The sequence below is a fragment of the Chrysochloris asiatica genome, unplaced genomic scaffold (assembly GCF_000296735.1).
Source record: "Chrysochloris asiatica unplaced genomic scaffold, ChrAsi1.0 scaffold00204, whole genome shotgun sequence".
Taxonomy (NCBI): Eukaryota; Metazoa; Chordata; class Mammalia; order Afrosoricida; family Chrysochloridae; genus Chrysochloris; species Chrysochloris asiatica.
The window spans coordinates 3,410,147-3,437,294 of record NW_006408722.1 but is presented as its reverse complement, the minus strand read 5'-3'; the positions used below and the strand labels follow the sequence as shown (position 1 = coordinate 3,437,294).

Genomic DNA, 27,148 nt, shown 5'->3' with positions numbered 1-27,148 from the left:
GTGGCCTCTCTAGCAGAGGTTTCACTCCTGAAATGGCGATTGTGCCTCTTGGGGTCACAGGAAGGAGGAGAGGGGGAGGCAGCTTAAGATTGGGGTGGCACAGGGAGAAAGAAGAGCTGAGTGGTTTGTGCCTTGTAACTGTAAGATTGGCAGAAGTAGTAATAATAACAGGTGTGGCACTGTAGGATCAATGCTGCACTGCAAACCACAAGGTTGGTGGTTCAAACCCACCAGCTGCTCCTTGGAAACCCTATATAGGGTTGCTATGAGTTGGAACTGACTTGATAGCTTAGTGGTTACAAATCGGGCTGCAAACCTTAAGGTTGGAAGTTTGAAACTACCAGCTGTTCCATGGGAGAAAGATGAGGCTTTCTGCTCCTGTAAAGATTTGCAGCCTTGGAAACCTGTACAGGGTCACTATGAGTCAGAACCGACTCCACGGCACATCACGATGATGATGACGATGAGTAGGAACTGACTTGATGACATTTAACAACAATACCACCATTGATAGAGTCCTGGGGTGGTGGTGTGGCATAAGCACTTGAGCAATAACCAAAAAGTCAGTAGATCAAACCTACCATGTACTCCTTGGAAATCCTATACAGGGTTACTGTGAGTCAGAACTACTTGATGGCACTTAACAACACCACCAACAACTATTGATTGAGAACGTGCAATGAACCAGACAATGTGCTAAAGGCTTTGCATCTATTTCCCTGCTTCGTTCTCACAGAGTTATTATCCTGACGTTTTAGAATGAAGAGGCATGGCCAGGGAGATACAAGTACTTGCTAACCAGATCTGGATTCAAGCCCAGATTATTTTGATTCCAACACCTCTCCCCCACTACCCCCATTCTTAACCACTATGTTCTCTAGCCCTCAAGTTGGTTCAAAGAGATGGCTGGAGTGCATCTCACCATGCTGACTTGTGACTGTGCCCACAGATATCAGCATACAGTTCGCGTCTGTGGCCTCCAGAAGGATCTTAGAAACCTCCCTTACGGAGACCTGACAGAGGTGAGTAGAGCCGGGAGCTCACCCCACTACAGCTGCAGGGCAGCCTGTTGGCCAGTGTCCACAAAGCGGGGGCTCTGCAGACTCCTAGAGAACAGAATGTGGGGCAAGTTTGGGTACTGCCCACCCTGAATTCTCCATTGGGTCTATACTTGGTGGATATCACAAAGGATATAGCACAGACTGTGTCCCACTGGTGTTTAGTGCATTAGGGCTGTTTTTTGGGGCCATAGAAATCTGCCTGGTCATCACGAGAAAGGTCCCTTGTAAAAGTTGCTTCCTTACCTGGGGAGTCAGCTTTCTTCTCCAAAGGCTAGGACCCAGGCCTGCTGCATGGTGGCTGAAGTCTCAAGCACCCCTTTTTGCCTCACTGGCTCTGCGCAGCCCAGAAGTGTAAGGGTCACTTCCTAAATATATCCCCCTGGGGTGATTGTCCAAAGACCTGGGCTGGACCTGCCTATCAAGTGACTCAGGGGTGTCAACTTGGCAACCTTCCATCTCCCTTTCCCATTTCTGCCTTCTCCCCTTTCTTGTTGTTGTTGTTAAGTACTGTTGAGTCAGTTCTGACTCATAGAGACACTGTATAGGGTTTCTGAGGAGTGAATTGTGGCTTTTGAACCACTGACCTTCTGGTTCAAAGTGACCTTGCAGTCAAGCACTTATCCTAAAGCACCACGCCAGGTCCCCCCTTTCCCTTGTTGTTGTTGTTAGGTGCCATCGAGTCACTACCGACTCATAGCGACACTATGCACAGCAGAATGAAACACTGCCCGATCCCGGGCCAACCTCACTATTGTTGCCACACTTGAGCCCATTGATGCTGCCACTTGACCAATCCATCTCACTGAAGGTCTTCCTCTTTTTCTCTGACACTCCACCTTACCAAATATGATATCCTTCTCCAGCGACTGGTCTCTCCTGACAATATGTCCAAAGTACGAGAGACGAAGTTTGGCCATCTTGGCCTCCCAGGAACACTCTGGCTGCATTTCTTCCAACACAAATCTGTTGGTTCTGTGGGCAGCCCATGGCACTTTCAGTATTCTCCTGCAACACCATAACTCAAAAGCATCAATTCTTTTATGGTCTTTCTTATTTACTGTCCAAATTTCACATCCGCCTGACCCAAGCCATGGTATTTTCAATAACCTTTCCATAGAGCCCCCAAATTAATCAGAAAACTAGAACTTTCTGAAGAAAGACCAGCTCAGAGACAATTGTCTTTCTCCACTATTGCCCTGGTCTGCCTATATCAAGAAAAGGCCACCACAGTCTTCTTGGTCTGGCATTAAAGCCCTCCACCACTGTTGCCCAGACCTATGCTTCCAGGTTTTTTTCTGCCCACCACCTACCCCCGACATACCAGCCTAAAGGTCCAAATGTCTTCCAGCTTCTCTACCTTTGCTCCTGCTATTGTTTTCACTTTGAAAGTTCCAACTCCAAAGTTACCATCTTGAAGAAGACTTTCCTGAGTCCTGTAGTCTGAAGTGATTTGTCCCAAAGTTCTTGGTTTATACATCTCATGTGCTGTGTGCCATTATTATGTGTGTGAATCTTTCCCCACAAAATGTGTGCTCCCAGTAGACACAGGGCTTGTCTTGTTCAGCTTCAAGTGCTGCTGCACCCATAGGCCCAGATCAACACCTGGCTGATCGTAATGGGTTTTCCCTTGGGGTTCAGCTGGAAAGGTTGGGAATGAGGAACATGAGAAAACTGCTTTCTGTTTTCATAGAACTTATGGTTGTCTAGTGGGGCATGCAGTCCTGGTGTGGCACTGTGGGAGAAAGCACTGGACTGCAAGGTCGGTCTGAACCACAAGGTCAGTGGTTGAAACTCACCAGCCGCTCCTTGGAAACACTATAGAGGGTCGTTGTGAGTCAGAACCAACTCTATGGCACTCAACAACAACAACAAAGTGGGGGGTAGTTGACCCACAAGTAAGAATATATAAAGTCCCCTTTCCATTTGTTCTCAGGCCCTCTCCCTCTTGTTAATTAGTCCCTTCTCTCAGAGATTTCTGTTCAAATGATTTCCTTTGGTGTTAATGGCCAAGATGTAGCCCCTCCCTATGTAGTTGATGTGCATGGTGAGGGGAGTATGGTGGGGCAGGTACAGCTGCTTATACTCCTCTAGTTGGTGTCCACCAGGCTCCCTGAGAAGTGGCATTCTTCTACTTATCAGAGTTTCTAATGTGGTCAAGGGATCCCTGTAAGGGGTGAAAGAACTTGACCATCATGAAGACAGGTGCACGTGCATTTCTCCTGAGTTCTGAGAAGGTTCTGGAAGCTTCAGTATGTTGGGTGGGACTTGATGGTGGGCAATGCCATTGTCCTCACCTGCAGATTGGGGAGCGGGGCCTCAACCTTTCTGGCGGGCAAAGGCAGAGGATCAGCCTGGCCCGTGCTGTCTATTCGAACCATGAGATCTTCCTGCTGGATGACCCTCTGTCAGCCGTGGATGCCCATGTGGGGAAGCATGTCTTTGAAGAATGCATTAAGAAGACACTTCGAGGGAAGACCATTGTCTTGGTGACCCACCAGCTGCAGGTACTGGAAATGCCATGGTCCCAGAGGTTATGGGATGGGCATGATACTGATGCTCACAAAGTCTCCTATTCTGCTTTACCCGGACTCTCTCATCTAAGGCTGGATAGGGTAGGGAAAGAGTACGGATGTATGATGCTTCCAGCCATCCTGGCTTCCACATAGTTATGCCTACCTCTCTCTGTGCATGGCCACTGTGGCCTCAGTGGGGACAAGGTGTTTCCTCCACCAGTAGCAACTGAAACCTGCCTCTGGGCTGGACTGGGATAACCTTCTTCCAGCTCTCACCCATTGGTGGTGGGCAGATGGAGATCCAGGTAAAAACAATTCAGATCCTACTCACTCCAGCAGGGGCTGTGCAGGCCTGAGGCTAGGATTCCCTTGGTGAGGGCTGACAGGGAATGGTGGATCCCTTGGATGAGGTACCTAGATACCCCTGGCATCCTTCTTCATAGGAAAGGGGATAGCACCGGGATGTTGGGACTAAGGCAGGAAGCTTCTTCCTGCTTGGAGGCACTCCTCAGGCTTGGGAAGGCAAATGAATGTTGCCAAAGAAGACATAACCCTGGGAGAACTTGAGAATTTGTTGGGGTGGGGACAGTCTCTGCTGTGTCAGTCCCACATAAGGACTCTTGAATGCCTGGTGGGAATCCAGCCCTCTTCTCCACTGAGGAAACACAGATATCTCCCTCTCTCACTATCTCATTTTTGCTTCTTCATAGTGAGTTCCCAGGGGGGTAGATATGTGCTTGTCCTGCTGGAGGCAAGATTCCAGGGCACTGACCTGCAATTTGAGGCCAGGAAGTCATGGGAGCAGAAGTCCTGTGCCCCTCACTCTCCTGCCACCTCGGGGTGGGGTTGGGGGTGGGGAATGTTTAACAAGGACCTGGTCTGGGGGTAGGAAGTAGGTCTCATGGCCTTGTAAGGGTAAGTCAAATGGGGGGTGGGGCAAATGCAGTTACCATGGCTACAGCCAGTATTTATAGGCTCTTCTGGCAGGTGGCCAGGAGGGACTGACAGGGCAAGCTTCTGAAAGACTCAGGACAAACAAGCTTTTCCATCATGTGAACTTGCCCACATCTGAGCAGGCCTTTGCTGAGAGCTAGAGTTCTGGTCCCAGAACAGGATTCTAGTATCTGAATTTTGCATGTGGAGACTGACTGGGCCTTTTCTGGATGGACTTGATTACCTCTAGAAAGCATCAGATTGGGTTTGTGTGGTCCAGAGTTCCCAGTTCCTCTGTGGGTCAGAGGCCAGACTGGAGGAAAGGTTGGATTTCCTGCAGACCTCATGAGGTGAGACTGGGAATGAACTCTTGCCCAGGCAGGGGCACACTTTGCGCTCTGTGTTTCCAATCCTGGATAGAACCTGCAGTCCACAGGGCTGTCCTCCAGGAGTGCTCATAAACCAAAAAGCCAAACAGTTCCTGTGGAGTCGATTCTGACTTACATTGCCCCTGTGTCTTGCAGATTTGTTAGAATGGACTTACTTAGGGTTTTCAAGGCTGTGAGCTTTTGGAAGCAGATCACCACACCTTTCTTCCAAGGTGCTCTGGACAGAGGCCTCATAGTCCCTCAGTTAATGGTCAGGAGACCTCAGTTCTGGGCCAGTCTATGAAAGTCACTAGCCAGTCCAATGACCTTAGGCAAGAACTGTTTTTTTCTTTGACCTCCGTGTCCTTGTTTGTACAATGAGTGCCACTGGTCACTTTTAGAAAATTAAGGTCCTGGTGTGGTGCTGTGGGATAAAGCACTGGACCACAAGGTCAGTTTGAATCACAGGGTTGGTGGTTCAAATCCATCAGCTGCTCCTCAGAAACCCTATACAGATCGCTATGAGTCGGAACCAACTCAAGGACACTTATCAGCAACAAAAACAACACCTTCACCAAGGTCATTTGAACTGTTTTGCCTGTTGGAAAATTCAAGCTGCCACCAGGTGGCAATGTTGTCTCGTCTGGCTACTTGTTGTGGGGGAGGAGGAGGAGCCTCGGCCCCAGAAGGAGCCCAGGGGCATCTTCCTGAACAACTCTCGGAGGCTTTGACTCTTGCTCTGTCAGAGGTGTCCAAACGCCTTAGTGCTTGGGTTAGTGTTCGCTCTTATATTTCTTGTGGAAACAGCCAGCAGGCAGGCCACTAAAATGCATCCTAGGTTTCTCTGTGAGGGTTTGCAGAAAAGAAAGCTGCTCTGGTCCTGCAAGGCCTCACTGTAGTGAACCAGGGGCTCAGGCCCCAGAGCCAGAAGTGTTTTGTCAGGATCCTCAGGGAAGGAGTGTGTGTGCCAGTGCAGATGGTGTGAGCTTGTATCAGGCTCTGCCGAGCCTCAGTTTTCCAATCTGAAAACAGGCTGATATTCAAGTTTGTTCCTTTTTTATTGGGTTGTGGGAAATTGAGAGATAAGAGATGGGCTCAGGCTTTGAACAATTAGAAAATAGTGGGAAAGGTTATTTTCAGGGAAATGTCTCTGTAAGAAAAAGTATCTCAAGTGGACACTACAAGCCCAGCTTTTCCTTTTTGAGTTGTCTGGAGAAAGGGATAGGGAGACGAGTATCTTGTTTAAGGAAAATGTAAAAGCTGGAGCTATCCAAGCTGGTAGCTCCTCCATGCTGCTAATGATTGGTATTACTCCACCCCGACCTCCCCTCCCCCAACACCTGTCCGCACTGGGTGTGTCACGTGGGCAATGGGCAAGCACAGGTACTTCTTCTAGCCTTCTAAAATCAAAAGCATCACAGGCTGATTTGAGGTCAGGTGGCACCACAGTTCTTTAGACTGAACTGTATTAAATCGTGCAGCATCCTGGCCCCTCTAGAAGGGGGCTCCCTGCCCTTAGCAGGGTGGATCCTATGGGAAGAGGTCTATCTTATTCCAAAATGAAAGGGAATCCCTCCTGGCTGAACTCTTTTATCTCAGGAGTGATAGGGAAAATCAAATTAGAGATGCAGAATTGCTTTGGGCAAGACGTGGGATGCCACCACTATGTTTTGGTGAGTGCAGCCAGTTGACCTGAGGAGGAGGGCTTGTGAGTTGGTATAACAGGAAGGCTTCAGCTAAGAACATGATATTTCGCCTCTCTACCAAATGATTGTTCTTGACTGTAGTAATTTTGTTAATTCCTTTCCAAGTCCCCATGATGAGATTTCATAGGAGAAAGCTACATTTAGGAAACAGTAGCCAAGGAAAATTCACTGTGCTTCAATTTGACAGCCAAAGGACAGCTTTGATTCTAAGGAGAGCTGTGGATACTAGATCAGTCTTTCTCAACCAAGAACAATTTTGCACTCTTACCCTCCACACTAAACACACCCACCATCCCCTGGGGACATTTGGCAGTGTCTGAACGCATCTAGTGCTACTAAAATTCTACTGTTGTGGTGCTGTAAGATAAGCACTTGACCGCAAGGTTAGTTTGAACCACAAGGTCAGCAGTTGAAATCTACTAGCTGCTCCTCGCAAACTGACTCGACGACACTTAACAATATACAGCAGCCCTTTATAACAAAGAATTATCTGCTGTGGCACTGTAGGATAAGCACTGGACTACTAATTGCAAGGTTGGCAGTTCAAATCTACCAGCCATTCCTGGGAAACTGTGTACAGGGTTGCTATGAGTTGGAACCAACTCCACAGCACTTAACAACAATAATATCATTAAAGGATCCCTGGTGGCACAGTGGGGTTAAACGTTGGGCGACTAACTGAAAGGTGGGTGGTTCAAATATATCATTGGGAGTTCCACTCTGTCCTATAGAGTCTCAGTGAGTGGGAATCAACTCAACAGGAGTGAGTTTGCTTTTGTTTGTTTTTGTAATGTCAGTAAGGCATCACTGAGTGGCTCAGTAGTTAAGGGCTCAGCTTCTAGGTCAGCAGTTCAAACCCACCAGCCGCTCTGTGAGCAAAAGATGTGGTAATGTGCTTCTGAAAAGATCCCAGAATTGGAAACCCTATGGGACAAGTCTATTCTGTCCTACCTGCTGTGAATTAAGTTGACAGCCATGAGCTTGTTTTGTGTTGGGTGGCACACATGGCTGAGTGCTCAGCTACAGTGGAAAGGTGAGTGGTTCGGATCCAATTTGAAATGTCACAGCCTTTGAAACCTCTTTGGAACACAGTTCTCTTCTGACACTATAAGTCAGGATTGGTTTGAGCGCAGTGGGCTTAGTATTTTTGTTCAATGTCAATAGGGTGTTCTTGGGTGTGCACATAGTTACAGTGCTCTGTAGCTAACCAAAGAGCCAAAGGTTTTTGCCTCTGAAGAAAGGTCTGGTGATCTCCTTCCCGAAACCTGTCCATTGAAAACTGTAAGGAGCACCATTGTACCCTGACACACATGGTGGTGCCGTCAGTTGGAGTCTGTAGTGCTACAGTTAAGAACGTCCCTGCCTGGTGAGGCCAGGCCCCAGAGGAGGGGAGTTGTCCTGGTGAGTCCTTTGCTCTCACCAAGGGAGAGCCTGCTCTAGACTGCTGCTTTCTCTCTGCAGTTCCTGGAGTCTTGTGATGAAGTCATCTTGTTAGAAGACGGAGAGATCTGTGAAAGGGGAACCCACACCAAGCTGATGCAGGAGCGAGGACAGTATGCAAAACTGATCCACAACCTCAGAGGGCTGCAATTCAAGGTAACTCTCTAGGTACCTGGGAGTGAGAGATTGGGAGTCTTTTTGCATAATTTTGGGCCTGGGAGAAGTTCTGTCATTTTATTTATTTTTGTTCCCAGGATCCTGAGCACATTTACAATACAGCAATGGTGGAAGCCCTTAAGGAGAGCCCTGCTGAAAGAGATGAAGATGCTGGTACAATGGGAGTTCGAGTTCCACCTCTCTTATTGCCCATGGCTCATGAATGGACACAGATCTCTCTTTATTTCTTACCCTAGTTTTGGCTCCAAGAGATGAGAAAGATGAAGGGAAAGAATCTGAAACAGACTTAGAATTTGTAGATGTGACAGGTATTTTCCATTCATTTTCTTACATAGTCTTAAATATTTGTTGAATATCTATTGTTTGTGTAGGCACAGCAGGTATCATTTTGGAAAGCTAGTTGGGGTGTGTGGCTGGGGGTCTGACTGCCTGAATTCAAACCCTGGCTTCACCACTTACTAATTTATGGCCTTGGGCAAGTTTTGTGTCTACTTAGCCTTGGTTTCCTAATCCATAAAATGAGGAGATAGTAGTGGTAACCTTATGTTGTTTTTAAGTGCAGTTGAGTCGTTTCTGACTCACAGCAACTCTGTATAAGATTTCCGAGGAGTGACTGGTGAGTCTGAACCACTGACCTTGTGATCCAAACCAACCTTGCAGTCCAGTGCATTTATCTTACAGTGCCACACCAGAACTTTTGCAAAGAGAAAATTAGAACCAGTCTATGGAGTGGTTATTACAGTGCCTGGCACATAGCAATCCTCAGTCATTTCTTGATGTTGTTATGAGAGATCAAATCAATAGGCAGAGACTAATTAGAGGGGAAGGGAAGCCCCACTCTTTATGGGGAATATTGAGAAAGATTGTGCAGCACAGCAATGGAAGGATCAAAGTTAGATCTAAACAGAGACTAAGCATTTACTAAGTCCTGGGTACTGAACTAGGCTGGCAAAATTAAGAAGAGACTGTCCCTGTCCTTCTTCCATGGGATTGGCCATAGGAGGTCTTGGATAATCATGGAAGCAGTGATAAGTAGGGTATGAGGAGAGCTTCACAGAGGAGGAGACTCGTAGACTGGTCCTTCAAGGCATTTGGCTGACAGGGGTACTGTGGTAAGGAGGTGGGGAGGTGGAAGGGCTGAGAGTGTGAACAGCAGGGAATTCTAAGAAGATGATAGAAGAAATGTGGGAGATGAGCCTCTCGAAAGCCAGGCTGGCCAAGGGATGCTGCTAGATGCGTTACAATGCTTTGTTACCTGAAACACTGGGAGCTTCTGGTCCTTTATCCTCTCCACATTGCTGAGACCTGTGCCATGCTCTGACTTGTATTGGCCGTGGCATGCAGGGGATGCCAAGAGCACAGCCCACAGGCTCTATCCTCACAGTGCCCATAGCAAGGTGACTTCCCAAGTGAGAATCCTGCTCCTCAGTGATTTGCAGCTGAGGAAAATGCTTTTCACCAAACGTAAAATGCCATCCACTTTACAAACACTATTATTTTATGTACCACTTAGAAAAAATTTCAGCCAATTAAACAATATGACATGCTATCAAATGGAAGACCCATCCTAATTTCAGAGCTATTAACATGTATATCTTTGAATTGATAAAATTTGGCACTATCAATGGTGTTTGAGACAAAGGAACACACATTTGAAATGAAAAAAATATATATTCTTATTGCTCTGGAGGGCACCTTGGCTGAAGGGAGGTGCCCAGACATCTTTTCTGTTTACTCTCATAAAACTCCACGATTTGGAGGCCTATGGAGAGTAAACCCAGCTCTTCTGTTCTCAGCACCCCCATTATCTAGAGCAGAGTGAAATCCTGATCATTTTACCCCAGCCCTAAGGAGAAACAACGGGATCATTAAAAGCTCTGGAAGCTGCAGGAAGGGAAGACATTTGTGAACAATTAGAGGCAGCACTGCCGCCTCCCTGGCCCCAGAGCATTTTTGACACACAGCACAGGAGTAAAGAGCATGGTAGCCCTCTTGCAGGGCTGGTGGGCTGTGAGGGGATCTAGCCAGCTCCCTTTGCACTCCAGGGCATCCTTCATTAGGCTCTGCCCACACACTGAGGCGGCTCCCTCTTTTTGCAGTCCCAGAGGGGATACACAATGAGTGAGAGTCAGGCTGAAATATTTCAAAGATATACAAAGGTTTCCAAGCAGAGAGTATAATGGTGGCTCTATTCAGTGAGGCAGGTGCCTTTGAGGTATGAAAGTGGTCCCTGTTGGGGCAGAGTGCTGAGTCCGAGTGTGGGGGTGCCCCTTTGTCTAGCTCTGTTTATAGAAGCCAAGTGTGGTTTATGATTCTGCTCAGGGGTTGACATTTTCATGCTGCTCCATGGAGAAGAGGGAAGACAAGTGCATTCAGTAGTGGCTGCCGGGAACTGCATTAGCCTGCATCCCAGTGCCTCTCAGTGTCTCTGTCTAAGAAAGCTTGATACCCATTGTCCCTTCTCTTTGGAAAACACAGAGGATTTGTAAAAACTGTGGAGTCCCTGGGTGTTGCAAATGGTTGAGAGCTCAGCTAGTAACTGAAAGTTTGGTGGTTTGAGTTCACCTACAAGCTTCTCAAAAGAAAGACCTGAAGATCACAGCCATCAAAAGTCCTGTGGAGCACGGTTCTGCTCTGAAATGGACTCGGAGGCAAATGGTTTGGGGTTGTTTGTTCTGAGAGAGTTATATGAAGAGAGTCAAGGCCTACGATAGCCTGGATGTCTTCTGCATGGTGAAGCTCTTGTTGACCCCTGTAGCAAATGCTCAGAATTCTTAGGGGGTGCAAACAGTTGGTGCACTTGGCTGTTAGCAGAAACATTGGTGGTTCACCCAGAAGCCCTTGGCCATGTGCTTTGGAAAAACCAGTCTTTGGAAATCCCATAAACCACAATTCTACTCTGACATAAGACAGGTTCAACTCAATACAACTGGTTTTCGTAGTATGAGGGGCCTTCAGAAATTTAGTGGAAACATTCTAATATCCTTCAATTCCATTTCCCCCCGCAAACTTTTGAAGCCCCCTCAAAGATGCTGCTGCCCCCTCCCCCATGTCTCTCCCTACCTCTTGAGTGCCTGCAGCTCTATTTCTAAAGGCAGCTTTTCATTTCTTTGTCTGAGGGTGCCCTCCGGTAACAAAAGTGTGTTTTACCAGTCACAATTCTAGCTGGGATAAATGACGTTACATTGTAGGAAGTGCTGGCAAGTTAACACCCCATGTTTGATGGCTACCTAAAAGACTAGGGGTTTAAACCCACCACCTGCTCCATGGGAGAAAAATGTGGCAGTCTGTTCCATACAGACTTGCAGTCTCATAACATAGTCCACAAAGACAATGGTCTATATCCTATTTCAATGACTGGGATCTTAAATGCTCATGAATAGTCATCTATGGTGCAATTATATATCTCTCCCCATTGGGAAAAAAAGAGGAGTGAAGAAATTGAAGACAGACACAAAGAAATAATTAGTCCAGTGGGCTAATGGACCACTCTTACATCAGCCTATATGACACTGAGACCAGAATAAATAGATGGTGCCCATCTACCATTACCAACCACTCTGATAGAGATCACAATAGACGGTCCTGGATGAAGTGGGAGAAAAATGTGCATCAAAACTCAAAATCATGAAAACAATCAGGTTGATAGACAGGTGAAACTCTGAGACTTCAGGTCTAGAACTGAACTCATCCTGGGACTCAATTTTCAGCCTAACAGTAAACAGGTCTATGAAGGGAACAATAACATTAGGGAGGCATGCATTTGTTAGAATAATCAAGCATTTGAGATAAAAAGAGCAATATTTATCCAAAGACACAGTTCAGAAAAGTTAGGGAAGAGGAAGGAATAGAAATGGGAACCACAGAGAAGTGGGATAAATGATGTCACCTTGTGGGAATTGCAGTCAGTAACATGAGACAAAATGTAATTGTTAAATGGAAAGCTGATTTGCTCTGTAAACCTTCACTCAATTTGCAATAAAAAGTTTTTTTTTTAATGAAAAGATTTGCAGCCTCAGAAACCCTATGGAGCAGTTCTACTCTGTAATAATTTTATTTGAAACTTTTTATTGTGAATTGAGTGAAGGTTTATAGCTAGATCATCAGAGTTACAGCCAACAAATCATATACTTGGTTTCAACTCAGTGATTACAATCCCCTCCACATCACAAAGTAATCCCTTCCTCTCTGTGTGGCTCACTTCCAGTTCACCTCCTTCCCAACAGTTTTGAACTTTGTCCTTAGGTAAAGGTTGCTCTTTTGTTCGAATGGTTGACCATTTCATGGTGAGCATACCTTACTAGTGTTGTTGTCCCCACTGTATACCTAGCTACTGTTTGGCTGAAAACTGGGTCACCAAGGGTGAGTTTAGTTTAGTTTCTTGGGGTTTTTCTAGTTTCTCTCTGACCAGTAAGCCCGTTTTTTTTTTGTTTTTTTTTTAATTTAAAATTTTTAAAAATGATTTTGAATTTTGTTCTGTATTTTCTCCTACTCTATCTGGGACCTTCTAACATGATCCCTTTCAGAGCAGTGGGCACCATCTTCCAGTCTTAGAGTCATGGGGACTGATGTTCACATGTTCCACTAGACATTGAATTAACTGATTCCAAGCAGCTTCATTTTCTTCTTTCTTTCACACATGGAGAGAACAATAGTTGCACCTTAGATGGCTACTCATAAGCTTTTAAGATCATGGCCACTACTCAACAAAGTAGGATGTAGAACCTTGTCTTTGTGGACTATGTCATAATAATTGACTGTCGTGTCCTCTGAAACTATGATCCTGAGCCCCCAGGCCCAGAAACTCATTGACTCAAGGTGTTTGGAAATGTCTAAGAACTTTTCATCATTTTGTCCCCCTGTATGCTCCACCACCTTCATAGGTGTGTTTGCAATAATGATAAATAGCCATGTACCAATATACTCTGACAAACATTTATATATTTGCAAATATACGTCCACTCTCCATCCCAAGCCCATTTATCCTATGTATGTGGCACTGTGGATCAGCACTGGACTTCAAACAAGCTCAGAAACCCTATACAGGGTCACTATGAGTCGGAACCATCTTGAGGACACTTAACAACAACAAATCTGTCCATATATCTACCCATAGACCACTATTGCAGCATTGTGTATGTAACAGTCTTATCTCTATCCCCTTTAGTCCTTGCATACCTCCCTGTGTCTTCACTTGTCAGCATCATTCTTTTGTCAATCTCCCTCTCATTGTATATTGCATTCCCCATCGCCAGAGTTAACTTGTACCTACCCTCTAGTCAGTGAATTAGTCTCACTTCCCTCCCATCTCTGGTAACCATCAAAGAATGTTTCTTTTAGTATGAAAACAATTTCTTGACTTTTTACAATAGTGGTCTCATACAATATTTGCTTTTTTCTGATTGACTAATTTCACTCAACATAATGTTCTTCAGGCTCATCCATGTTATGAGGTGTTTTTCAGATTTATTGTTATTCTTCACTGTTCAGTTCCATAGTATTCCATTATGTGTATGTACCAACATTTGTTTATTCTTCCATTGATGGGAATTTCGGCTGTCTCCATCTTATTGCTGTTGTGAATAGTGCTGTGATCAACATGGGTGAGCAGATGCTCGTGTCATGGCTCTAATTTCTTGGGGATATATATCAAGAAGAGGGATTGCTAGGTTATTACTACTTCCAGCTTTTTGAGGAAACACCATACAATTTTCCACAGTGGTTGCACCATTTTATAGTCCCATCAGTAATGTAAGAGGGTTCCAGTCTCTCCACACCCTCACCAGTATTGATGGGTTTCTTTCTTTTTAATGTTAAGGTGAAATGGCATCTCATTGTTGTTTTCATTTACGTCTCTCTAATGGTGTGATGCTGTAGGATAAGCACTGCACTGCAAGGCCAATTTGAACCACAAAGTCAGCAGTTCAAACCCACCAGCTGCTCCTCAGAAACCCTATGCAGGGTTTCTGTAAGTCAGAACTGACTCAACAGTACTTAACAACACAGCAACAACAATGACTAATGATCATGAACATTTCTTCAGATGTTTGTTAGCCACCTGAATGTCTTCTTTGGTGAAGTGTCTGTTCGTGTCCTCTGCCCATTTTTCATTTGGGCTGCCTTGTAGAGGTATTCTTGTTTTCTATAAATCCTTGCCGAATATGTCACTGCAAAAATAATTTCCCATTCTGAGGGTTCTCTTTAACTTTTCTGATGAAATCTTTTGATGCACATAAATGTCTAATGTTTAGAAAGTCCTAGTCATCTATTTTGCCTTCTGTTGTTTGTGTGGTTTTAGCTATGTTTGAGTGTTTTTATTCATATATCAGAGATCCTAAGGTTGTATCTAGTTTTCACTGATGAACTTTCTACTTCTAGATTTTATATTTATGTCCTTAATCCATGTTTGCTTTTTGTATATGATGTGATCTGATCTTGTTCCACCACTTGTCTGTTTGCCATACTGTGGTGGCCTGCGTGTTGCTGTGATGCTGGAAGCTATGCCACTGATCGTTTAAATACCAGCAGGGTCACCCATGGGGGACAGGTTTCACTGGAGCTCCCAGCCTAAGATGGATTAGGAAGAAGGAGAGGCAGACTACTTCGCATTGTTCAGTCACAAGAAATCTTACAAATAACAGCAGGACATTTTCAGCTAGGGTGTCAGAAGATGAAAGCATTATGGATAGCACCAGAATAGTGTCAAATATCGTTTCAGAAGATGAGCCCACAGGTTGGAAAACACTCAAAATATGACTGGGGAAGAGCTGCCTTTTCAAAGGAGAGTTGACTTTGATGACCCAAATGGAGTAAGGTTTTTGTGACTTTTCTTTGAGAATGGGGCACAACTCAAAATGAGGAGAAACAGTTGCAAACATCCATTAGTAATTGGAATATGGAGTTATGAAATATGAATATAGGAAAATTGGAAGTTGTAAAAAAATGAAATGAAACTCAAAGATCGATATCCAGGCATTAGTGAGCTGAAATGGACTGGTATTGACCATTTACAATCAGTCAATCACATGGTTTTTTATGCTGGGAACAACAAATTGTAGAGGGAAATACAGCCAGAAAACTCCTTAGAAATCAGGATGGTGAGACTTCATTTCTCATACTTCTGACATGTTATCAGGAGGGACCAGTCCCTGGAAAAGGACATCATGCTTGGTAAAGTGGAAGATCAATGAGAAAGAGGAAGTCCCCCAGTGTGGTGAGTTGGCACAATGGCAGCAGCAGTGGGCTCAAGTGTAACAACCATCGTGAGGATGATGCAGGACTGGGCAAAGCTTCATTCTGTTGTATAGACGGTTGCTATGGGCTGGAGCCAACTCCATGGCACCTGACAAAAACAGTGGTCTTGTTTCATTTTTCTGAAAATGAATTTGCAGTTTTGCCAGCACCATTTATTGAACAGGCTATCTCTTCCCCATTTAATGTGTTTTGGCTGACAAGATCAGCTGACTCCATGTGAAAAGATTTACTTCTGGCTCCTCAATTCTTTTCCATTGATCTAGATCTTTCATTATACCTATACCAGGCTGTTTTGACTACAAAACTGTAGTAGTCGGTTTTAAATCAGGAAATGAGTGACTGTGTAGTAGGTTTGAGATCAGGAAATGAGAGACCTCCAACTTTATACTCAGGTAATGCTTTGCTTACCCTAGATCTCTTTCCTTTCCGTATAAAATCAGTAATTAGTTTTTCCATCTCTTTAATGAATGATGTTGGAATCTGGACTGGGATTGCATTATATCTGTAGATTTCTCTGGGTGTCTATAGATTTCTCTGGGTAACATTGACATTTAATGATACACATTTTATTGACTGCCATCTCTTCCCTACTGTCTCTAGCTCCCAAATAAACCCTTTGTTTCTTTCTAGTTGCTGTTCAGTCAATTCTGACTCATGGCAAGCTCATGTATATTAGAATACGAGCCTGCTTCATAGGGTTTTCAATGGCTGAATTTTCAGAAGTAGATTGCCAAACCTTTCTTCTGAGCTGCCTCTGGGTGAGCTTGAACTAAGTGTAGTGACTAAGTGCAGTAACGATTTGCACCACTCAGGGATTCCCTCAAACTATTTCCATTCATATCCTCTTAGAAGCCAATTTCCTTCTGGGGAAACCAAAAACAGCCCCTGCACTCCCATATCCACATACCTATAAACTCATTGCCATCAAGTCAATTCCAACTTATAGTAACCCTAACAGACATAGTAGCTCTTTGCAGTCTAAGTCTGCAAATCTTATGGAAGCAGATTGCCACGACTTTCTCCTGTGGAGTGGCTGGTGGATTTGAACTGCTGATCTTGCTTAATAAATATTTCTCAAGAAGCCAGTTATGTTTCAGAGCTGGAGTGAGGATCAAATAAAGCAAAAGGAGCCAAGTGTATTAAGCATTTGAAGGCACCCAGCAAATAGAAGTCAGGGTCAGAATGATCTGAGGGGAGGAGGCAGGCTTGCAGGGCTCCTCACCCTGGCAGTGAATGCTATCGGATTTGTCTTTGTCTCCACAGCTCCTGTACATCAGCTCGTCCAGACAGAATCCCCCCAGGAAGGGTCAGTGACCTGGAAAACGTATCACACATACATTAAGTCTTCTGGAGGTTCGGTTTTAAACAACGGGTTTCTTGATTTAATTTGCATTTAAAAAAAATCCTTTCTCAAACTGTTGGGGTCGCATTTTATGATTCCTTTAACGATTACTCTCTTTATGCTACAGCCATTTATCTTTTTTTTTTTTCTCCTTAAAAATCTAAAGTCTGATAATACAGTCTTTTAACTATATCATTCTTTATCTCCACTAACACTGCCAGATCTATTTTATTGAAACTGAGTGAGTGAGCAGCAGCCTGAACCGGCTCTGGTTTTTCTGCAGCCTCCTGCTCGAATCACTGAGCACAGCAGCTCTCCGCTCATGGCCTGCCTTCCAATGAAATCCCAATCTTGGGGCAAAAAAATGTGCTGTTTTTCTATCTTCCTCTCCCCAACAAGATTGGGCTTTTATTTGTTTGTTACTAGGCACAACCAAGTCACTTCTATTAAAGTGCATGTTGGTGGTTTTTCCAACACAGTGGAAAAAATGTCCCCTTTGGGTGGCAGGGCTCCAAAGCCAGACTGTTGTGATATCCTAGAAGGTGGCACCCAGGGGAGGGGTCCTTTTCCTGCTGGATTTGAAGCTCCCATCAGGGTCGGGGCTGCGGAAGGTAGGCCTGGCACAGTCTTCCCATCGGAAATCTCCCCGCTCTGGCAGGGTACCTCCTCTCTTTCTTCACAGTGTCCTTCTTCTTCCTGATGATTGGCAGCTCTGCCTTCAGCAACTGGTGGCTGGGCCGCTGGCTAGACAAAGGCTCACAGGTGAGTTTCCCTTTGACCCTGGAAAAGGGTTCATTTGTGTCTTGGAGCAAAAGGTTGCTGACGGAGGATCTCCATGTGCCCAACACCACAGCATGGGCTGTGAGCATCCAGGATATTGAGGTCAGTTGCTTGCAATGGAGAACCCTGAAATCCCCTTTGCTTTCTCTTAACTACAGAGCATCTGCATTTTGATGCACCACCTTTGAAAATGTTGGCTAAAAAAATTGTTTGCTGAAATATATGTTTGTGGAGGGCAGCCCACAAGATAGTGTTGGTTTGCTGTCTCTGTTGAAAGATGCCTTTGAGGAGGAAATTGTTGTTGTTGTTGTTAAGTGCTGTTGAGTCAGTTCTAACTCATAGTGACCCTGTGTAGGGTTTCTGAGAAGTGGCTGGTGAGTTTGAACCACCGATCTTGTGGTTCAAACCAACCTTGTGGTCCAGTGCTTAACCTACAGCGCCACACCAGGCCTCCAAAGATGGGGGATAGAGAGTCCCCAAAACAGCTTTCCTGCTTCTGAAGACACTGGCATTTTGTTACAAATACTCAGGGTGCTCAGCTTCACATGTACAGGAACAAGTCATGCCAGGGGCCACCCAGGCCCTGGGGTGCTGCAGGGTCCCTGCTTCCCGGGTGCTAGTCTGGGCCAGCACCTCTCCTGGGAACACGGTATAGTCTGCTGTCACCTGAGCTGGCTGGAGGCACCAGCTTTGGACCTGTACTTTCAGAGCTTTACTGGAGCCCCAGGGCATACTATGGGGTCACCTCCCCATCCTCCAAGGTTATATTTTGGTTTGGCACTGTTGCTATAACAATCAAAATGAGACAGCATGGGGCAACTTGTACAGAAGAGAGGTTGCTACAGTTTCTCTGCGTTTGGCTTCCTGAGGTCGTTTCCCATGGGAGCTGCCAGTGGGTGACCTGCTCTGTGCAGAAATAGAGCCATCTGTGAGCATGTGTTCTCCCACCCACTCTTGCTTCTAGAGAGCCCAAGGTTAGGGTCAAGGTGAAGCCTCTTCCAAGGCTTGGTGCTGGTCACTTGCCAGTGGCTAATTGAGCATGCAGCAGTGATGGCAGATGCATGTGCTTGCCCCGCCCCGGACATTAGTGGGCATAGTCTAAAGCAGAGTAAAGTCTCTCCTGCAAGCCGAGCCTTTCATAAATGAGCTCCCCAGGGCTGCTCTTGCTTTCACGGATGTTCATCCATCAGCCACCTCTGGTTTACATTTCCGCTAATACTGCAATCAGCAAAAGTGCATTTAGAAGAAAGTTGTCTGTTTGTTCCCCAAAGGCAGGCTTGACTTTGAGCACACTGCCCAGAGAAAAATGCGACTGTTAATTTCTTGGGAGCAGAAATGCTATGCTAACATATCAGCTAGTGAAAATACATGTTCCCACCAGTGTGAGATGGTGCTCTGATCTCCTTGAACCGTCCCAGGGTCCCTTGTGTTCACTAGGCACCTTCCTCTCCACCAGGGACTCCAGGGCAGGCTATTAGTGCCCTAACAGTTCCCCCATAGAGCTGGCCTGGTGGCTTCTGCCAGGCGGTTTAGAAGCTGGAGGGGAATCTCTGAACCCCTGTCCTGTTTGGGCTGCTTCAGGATGGCTCCGCCAGCCTCATGGACTCCAGGTTTCTCATCTGCTTCTATGACTCAGCATCCTCTCTGCTCTCCTGAGGCACAGGATGGCTGCCCACCCTTGTCTGGTTTGTCTGCTTTGCCTTTCTGCTGACCATGCTGATCCCCCTTGGACCCTACAAAGCTCAAAATTCCACACAGAGAATGGACTTGATTTCACCCATGTGACTCACCTTTAGCAATTAGACTCTGTTGAGGGTTCCTGTTCTTCTGACAGTTTCCCAGGGTTCTGTGCTTCTGTTGTTTATATCCACAGATGACCTGTGGGCCCCAGGACAACAAGACCATGTGTGAGGTTGGTGCAGTGCTGGCAGACACAGGGCACCATCTGTACCAGTGGGTGTATGCAGGGAGTATGGTTTCCATGCTGGTGTTCGGCATTGCCAAAGGCTTCACCTTCACCAAGACCACAGTGATGGCATCCTCTTCGCTACACGATCAAGTGTTTGACAAGGTGCCACTTCCAGGGGCTGCACACATATTGGATTATTCACTCAATAAGGTTTATTGAGCGCCTACTGTGTGCCAGAAAGGAGCTCTGGTAGTGTAGTGGTTACGAGTCAGGCTGCTAACCTCAAGGTCAGCAGTTTGAAGCTACCAGTGGTTCTGTGGGAGAAAGATGAGGCTTTCTGCTCCCATAAAGATTTACAGCCTCAGAAACCCTGTGCAGGGTCACTACGAGTTAGGTATTTAACAACAACTATGTGCCAGAAGGGGAGTTCACTGGTGTAATTCTAATCTTCCATATGGGAGAGCTGGGCTTGATTTCTGGCCAATGCATGTCATTCATAGCCTCTACCTGCAGGTCAGTGAAAACTTTCATATTGCTTTGATGCTGAACAAGTTTCATCAGAGCTTTCAGATGAAGACAAACTGGTGATCTGCTTCTGAAAATCAACCAGTGAGAACCCTGTGGATGCAGGACCAGGCAACATGTCATTCATTGTATATAAGGTCTCCATGAGTCAGGGGCTGACTCCAAGCAGCTAACAGCAACTATGTGCCAGGCACAGCCTTCACAGAGCTTATAGTCTAGCCTGGGAAAAGTCCAAGTATTGAGTTGTCAACTTTAAAGGCAAATTTGATGTGTATCTTGGACTCTTAGGCTGAGCTGGGCTGAGTGTGTATGTATGTGGATAGTACAGCTGGGGGATAGGGAGTGGGCAGGATGACCCTACTGAGGAAGTGGCTCTGGAGCAGCGATTTCCTGTCCAAAGAACTCAGAATACAGGGAAGGCCTCAAGCAGTGCTCTGCCTCCCTTAATTCTACTGTTTAAGTGGACGGCCCTGTCCAGAATGCACACAAGTCCACCCCACACTCTGGGGGCAGAGTCCCACAGTGGAACGTGGCTGCTCATCATTGTGTGGTGACGATCCTCCTTCCTCCAAAAGGCACCAGCCCCCACACCCCAAGCTACATCCCAGATCTGAAGCAGAAGCCTGGTGTGAGGAGTTCTCTCTGGAGCTCTTCACAGAGGCTGGACTTGTCTTAACATTCCCTCTCATCCAGGCATCCACCATACCGGGGAACCCCCTTGACTTTCCCAAGATTGCCTGGCACATTGTGTTGTGCCAAGAGAAAAGCCAGGGCCCTGTGCTCTGCAATTCCAATCCCAGCTAAGCGGCTGGGGTTTATAAACACACGCCTTCACTCTGCTTGACTCTATGCTTTTATCCACAGATCTTAAAGAGCCCAATGAGCTTCTTTGACACAATTCCCACTGGCAGGCTAATGAACCGTTTTTCCAAGGATATGGATGAGCTGGATGTGAGGCTGCCATTTCATGCTGAGAATTTCCTGCAGCAGTTTTTTATGGTGGTGTTTATCCTCGTGATACTGGCCGCTGTGTTTCCTGCGGTCCTTTTAGTCCTGGTTGGCCTTGCTGTAGGCTTCTTCATTCTCTTACGGTAGGTCAATGCACTGTTTAAAAGGGGGAAACACACACACACACACACACACACACACACACACACACGTACATTTCCAATCAACAGAGGGCATCTTGGTTAACCATATACAATGACTGGGTACCATTGGATATTGAACACTTGCTGTCTGCTCTGATGGTGGGGCTCATTGATTTTAATGTTAGGTGCTATGCTAAGTGCTTTGCATACATCCTGGCCCTTTAGCCTCAGAGCAACCCTGTGAAGTAGATATTATTGGAGGTTTAGTCACTTGTCCCAGGTCAGGAAAGTAGTAATCATGGGGTTATGCCATTCCTGCTGTTGAAGAGACAGAAGACCAATCCATGGTCCTTCTGAGGTTGGAAAATGCACTCCACTGCCAACTATTGATGTGATTAGAGACCACCTCAAGCTGCTTTGCACTGGGGACCTCTGCTGGGGCTCTGCCACCTTCAGGCCTTCGCTAGGGAAAGCAGAAGGGCAGCTACGATCTCAACCTCCCAAGAGACTCAGCTCCTCCTTGCTTCTTGGCTGAGCTGGAGTTCTCAACAGGTAGCATTGGTAGACGTTGTGTGAGTACAAAGGGCCCTTCTTATACTAAAGCCCCAATTCTATTGCAAAACTAGTTGGAAGATCTTGAAGTGGTCAGAGAAACTCTGTAAGCATCAACTTCCTCACCTCTAAAATGGTATTCATTAAGATATATACCTCAAAAACTTATGTGTACACACACACATACACACACACATACATATATGCCTTATTTGTTTCAGAGGGGTTAATGTGTGGCGCTGTAGGATAAGCACTAGACTGCTAACCAAATGGTCAAGAGTTCAAACCCTCCAGCTACTTCTTGGAAACCCTATACAGGGTGACTATTACTCGGAACTGACTTCGTGGCACTTAACAACAACAACGTTATGAGGATCACATGATTATAAGTGTCTTATAAAGTAGAAATAGAATACAAGGTTATGTACACTTAGAGGGTCCAGCGTTGATGTTGTTAAGTGCCGTTGAATTAGTTCTGACTCATAGCGACCCTGTATAGGGTTCCAGTGAGTGGCTGGTGTGCGTGAACTGCCAACCTTGTGATTAGCAGTCCAGTGCTGATCCTACAGCTCCACACCAGGAGCCATTAGAAATCAGCAAAATATTTACTATGCTCCTAAGTGTTCCCACCTCTGTGCTGGGCATGGAGGGTCCTAAAGAAGCCTCTTAAATTGTAAAAGATTCAGCCCCCAAATCCTAGATCTATCTCTACCAGTAAATAGGGTTTGTTTTAATCCAGGGACATTTGGATTCCAGTTTGATAAATATGACTTTGACTACAGTTTGGAGAATAGAGGGAGCTACAGGAAAGTCAGTCATGGTTATGGGCTGGTCATCTCTTGAAATGTAGAAGTGAGAGAGAGATGATGTGGGCTGGCTGTAGGGAGCCGTGGGATGAGGAAAGAGGGTGGATTCAGAGCCATTTCCAATTAAGCCAGACCAATTGGGGTTTCATTACTAGTGGAATTTTGTGAGTTGTGTAGATGGAGGAACCAAGGGTCATTCCAAGGTGGGAAATGATGTGGAGAGAGTCTATGTAGGAGGAGAAGCAATTTGGGTAATAAAGACAATGAGTTTGTCTTTGGATGTTACAAGTTTGTGGTCAAGTCTGTGGTTGGTGTAAGTGGCCAGTGGAAAATGTGGTTGTAAGAGTACATTGGGGCTGTATATTTGGGTGTGGGCACCCTTGGCATCTGGGTGGGACTGGAGTGGCTGGGCTCTCTCTTCAGCCTCCCATTGTCCCCTTGGTAGCCCTGTTGAAGGACACGTGACCTCCATTTCTAGCCCTAAGAGTTCACCTTGATGACCAAATTATTCATTTCTGAAAGTGCTTTACAAAGTGCCTGACCTGGATGTCAGTTCTTAGTGTGAGTTCTTTGTGCTGGTGTTCGTTTTTGCCATCCCTGTGTTTATCTGACCGTTGCTCCTGTCTGTTCTCTTGCTGATGCTGTTGGCTTACTTAGCAAGCATTTATTTGTCCTCTGCCCTATAGCGCCACCTCTTCCTCATCCCACTATTCCCTACATTCAGATCAGGGTTGGCTCTGGTGGAATTATCCAAATCTTTCTAACTCACGTACACTTGGAACTCAGCTAGAGCTGAGTTTTAGCTAGAGCTCCAGAGGCCAAGTTAGATTAGCTCTCAGGGGACAGTCTGCAGTGTCCATTCCTGAGGGCAGTGGTCATACATTCACCCAGGTCCCTGGAGCTCCCACACACAGGGCAGTTGCAGTTGCATTTTTAGGATTTGGTTCTAAAGGCAGCTCTTGAGGCAAGAATGATGTTTGGTTAAAATGATCTTTGTAAGTGCTTTTAGAAGACCACATGGCAGTTGACTAACCAAGTTTTCCTTCAGAGTTGGAACAGATCATGTTTTATTTGGTGGCTGTTGTTTTTGTTAAGTGCCGTCAAGTTGGTTCCGACTCATAGTGACTCTGTATAGGATTTCGGAGGACCAACTGGTGGGTTTGAACCACTACTTTGCAGTTCAAACTGACCTTGAAGTTGAGTGCTTATCCTAGGGTGCTGCACCAAAAATTGATTGGCTTTATTTAGAGACTTTATTGTGTGACAAGTCTAGAATCACGTCTTGTGTTAACAAGACACTCATGCTACAAGAAGCACTCCAAAGTGAGACCAGATGAAGAGCTGTTAGACTCATGTTTCTCAGCTCTCTACCTCTCACACAACCTGGGTGTGCCTTCCTAGAGTTAATATCTCTCTCTGGGTTAAACTTTGTGTTGGTTGAATGCTTGAATTTGTATTACTATGTGTAAGTGTGCTGAGATACCCCTTTAAGGTCTTCTTAGTCCCTTTTGATTTTCCTACAGCGTGTTCCATAAAGGAGTCCAGGAGCTCAAGAAGGTGGAGAACATCAGCCGGTCGCCTTGGTTCTCCCACATCACCTCCTCCATGCAAGGGCTGGGCGTCATTCATGCCTATGACAAAAAGGAGAACTGTATCAACAAGTGAGTCCTGGCTGGGCCCTGGCCCTCGGTTCTCCACTACAGGCCTGACCAGGAACAGCAGATCACAGGAACAAATGGCTTTTCTGGTTCTGAGGTGGGAAGTCCGGGCGCCCTGGTTGATAGGCCTTAGATGAAGAGTTTGCAGAACTGAGAAAGCACTCTCTAGACACTCTGTAGACACTTTCTTCCTAGCTTTCGAGGCCCTATAGAGATGTGAATTTGAGGAGCTCATTCAGTGATGACTTCAGCATGTAATTTCACTATTAATGAAAATGTGTTCACTCTAGGAATATATGGGAAAGTAGAAAAAAGGGGGATAAATCACTTAGAAGCCCCAAACCCAATCCTATTAATATTTTCATATATTTCTTTCCAGTGTGTTTTTTTGTGTTTTGTTTTCTATTCATAGAGTTCCTTTTTCTTAAGTATTTTGTCTTTTACATAGCAGTTTACAATAGCAATATAGGAACGATTGTGAGGATGGTACAGGGCCAGGCAATGTTTCATTCTGCTGTATGAGGGGACTTCAAAAAGGTTGTGGACAAATGGAATTAAAAGATAATAGAAATTTTTTTACAAACTTTTTGAAGCGCCCTCACACACAGGATCATTGATCCAGAACTGTCTTGACAGCACCTAATAACACGAACACCAATACTTAGAGGAAACATTAGATTTCACCCAGTGGATACACTTATTTTCTCCACTTTATAATGTTGTGGGGACTAGATTCCTAACTTTGTGAGGTGCCCGTGTCAATGCCATATAAATTCTATGAATCACAGTAGACTCTGCTATAATGCAAAAGCCAAGCAAAAACACACTGCTACCGAGTTGATTCCCATTGTTAGTGACCCTATAGGAACAAGTAGAACTGCTCCTAGGGCTTCTGAAATGTAAATCGTTACAGAAGCAGACTGCCTCTTCTTGCTCCGGTGGAGCTGCTGGTGGGTTCAAGCCATTGACTTTTTAGTTAGCAGCCTAATGCTTAACCCACTGTGCCACAAAGCCTCCTATAATAAGCTGTAATAAGCAATCCAGAATCTTAGGAGCTTAACACACACGTACACAAAATGTTTACTCTTCCTCAAGTCATAATTCATTGAGAATTCCTGGAGGGAACCCAATCTCTTTCCATCTGGGACTTCAGGATCCTTGGTGTCTAATTCAAAAATAAGGGGAAAGAGGAGGGTGGGGGACACTATGAAAAGTTTTTGTGAAACAACCCGCTTAGTGGAGACAAACATCATTTATGTACATTCATTGGCCAGATTTCAGTCATGTGGCTTAGCCTAACTGCAAGGGAGGCTGGAAAATGTAGTCCAGCTGAGTCCATAGGATACATTGTTGTTGTTGTTGTTAAGTGCTGTCAAGTTGGTTTTGACCCATAGTGACCCTGTTTAGGGTTTCTGAGGAGCAGCTCGTGAGCTTGAACCACCGACCTTGATGCTCAAACCACCTTTGCAGTCTAGTACATTAATCAATAGTACCAGACCAGGACTCTGTAGGATGCATGGGATCATTGATTCAGAACTGTCTTGATAGCACCTAATAACACCACCACAATACTTAGTAAAATACATAGGAGATAAAAGTAAGAGTGTCACACAGATGTTTCTATTCTTCTATCTTTTCTTTCCTTAGAAAGTTAAGACACATTTCAGTCTAATTGCATTTAATTCTCTCTCATACTATCTTTATAATTTACTACCCTGGATCTCGGAGTCCCAGTGTGGTGCTATGGGTTAATGTGCTGGACTGCAAGGTCAGTTTGAACTGCAAGTCAATGGTTCAAGCTCACCACCTGCTCCTCGGAGACCTTATACAGGGTTGCTATGAGTCGGAACCAACTCGATGGTACTTAACAGCAACAACACCCTGGTTCTCAATATCGACTTGGCATCACAGCTCTGTCATTAATTTAATCAGAAGCTTGTCCTGTTACTAGTTTGACCTGAACATCACTCATGAATCTTGCATTCACACAGAGACTTTTTTGTTGTCCTGGTTGTGAGGAAAAGGCTCCCATTCCGTGGAGACCTTGCTCAGCTCATGATAAGTAAACCTGCTTCAAGCATTGTCTTCCTGCAGATTCTTCTCCAACATTCCCAAGAGAATTTCATAGAGAGCTGGTCCCTATGTGATTGATGGAGTCTCCTTTCTTTCAATATTTCCTTTCCTGTCATAGAAACTCCAGAGGGTTTGGCCTTCTGATATGTATTACTTTTGCCACTAGACGAGAAATGCTATAGCATTAAAAAAAGGTTTGAGGTCAAATACCAATTTGATTCCAGCTAGTGATTTTGTTTCGGCTCAGTCCAACTAACTGCACAGATAAGACTGCAGATGACTTCTAAGTCACTTGAGCCCCCAGATGAATGTGTAGGCTTAATAGTGACATGACAGGAACATCATAGTGTTTGAAAGAATACTTTGACTAAGTTCTGTAGAATTTAAGTTAGAGTAGAGACAGAGGGAGGAGGATGTTGCAGAGCCCAGGATGGCTGGCCTGAGGTGTTTCCAGAAAAATCCTTTGGGGAATTATAGAACAATGTGCAGCTGTAATGCCCAATGATGTTCATAACTGTGCTCATGGAGAAATCCTTACTCTTTAGGAATTTAAACACTGAAATATTTTAGTTCCCCCCCACTCCCCCCAGGTCATCAGACACTCAGTCTCTTTGCTAAATGGCTAGTTCAGTCCAGTTAGAATTTCAGTCTTGTACTTAGGTCACTGGCTAGCACAAATGGTGTGGCTCTGTAGCATAAGCAATGGACTGCTAACCATAAGGTTGGCAGTTCAAACCCACCAGCTACTCCTTGAAAATCCTATCTAAGGAGGGGGTTCCGGTTTGCCAGAGTGACCAGACGTGCTAGTGAGTAGGGGCTCCGGGATCGGGAAAGAGAACCACGAGTGTTGAGCCTCCCAAGTGGGAATTCACAGTCACACGGCCCTCGTAAAGCTTAGTGCGCCAGAGGCTTAGACCCGTTTCATTGAGAAATCACTGTGCAAGGAATTACAGGCTTTTT

General features: G+C 45.4%; 1 protein-coding gene across 1 annotated transcript in view; it reads left to right on the top strand.

Moving 5' to 3' along the window:
* The window catches only part of ABCC12 (ATP-binding cassette, sub-family C (CFTR/MRP), member 12), a 96,014-nt gene that overhangs the window by 39,020 nt on the left and 29,846 nt on the right, over nt 1–27,148 (top strand). The window contains exons 12-21 of the mRNA XM_006872577.1: nt 950–1,022; nt 3,362–3,565; nt 8,043–8,177; nt 8,276–8,351; nt 8,435–8,506; nt 16,716–16,805; nt 17,453–17,556; nt 19,448–19,645; nt 20,873–21,099; nt 23,981–24,118. Of these exons, the coding sequence (XP_006872639.1) occupies nt 950–1,022; nt 3,362–3,565; nt 8,043–8,177; nt 8,276–8,351; nt 8,435–8,506; nt 16,716–16,805; nt 17,453–17,556; nt 19,448–19,645; nt 20,873–21,099; nt 23,981–24,118 (1,317 nt within the window). The remainder of the gene's footprint in view (nt 1–949; nt 1,023–3,361; nt 3,566–8,042; nt 8,178–8,275; nt 8,352–8,434; nt 8,507–16,715; nt 16,806–17,452; nt 17,557–19,447; nt 19,646–20,872; nt 21,100–23,980; nt 24,119–27,148) is intronic.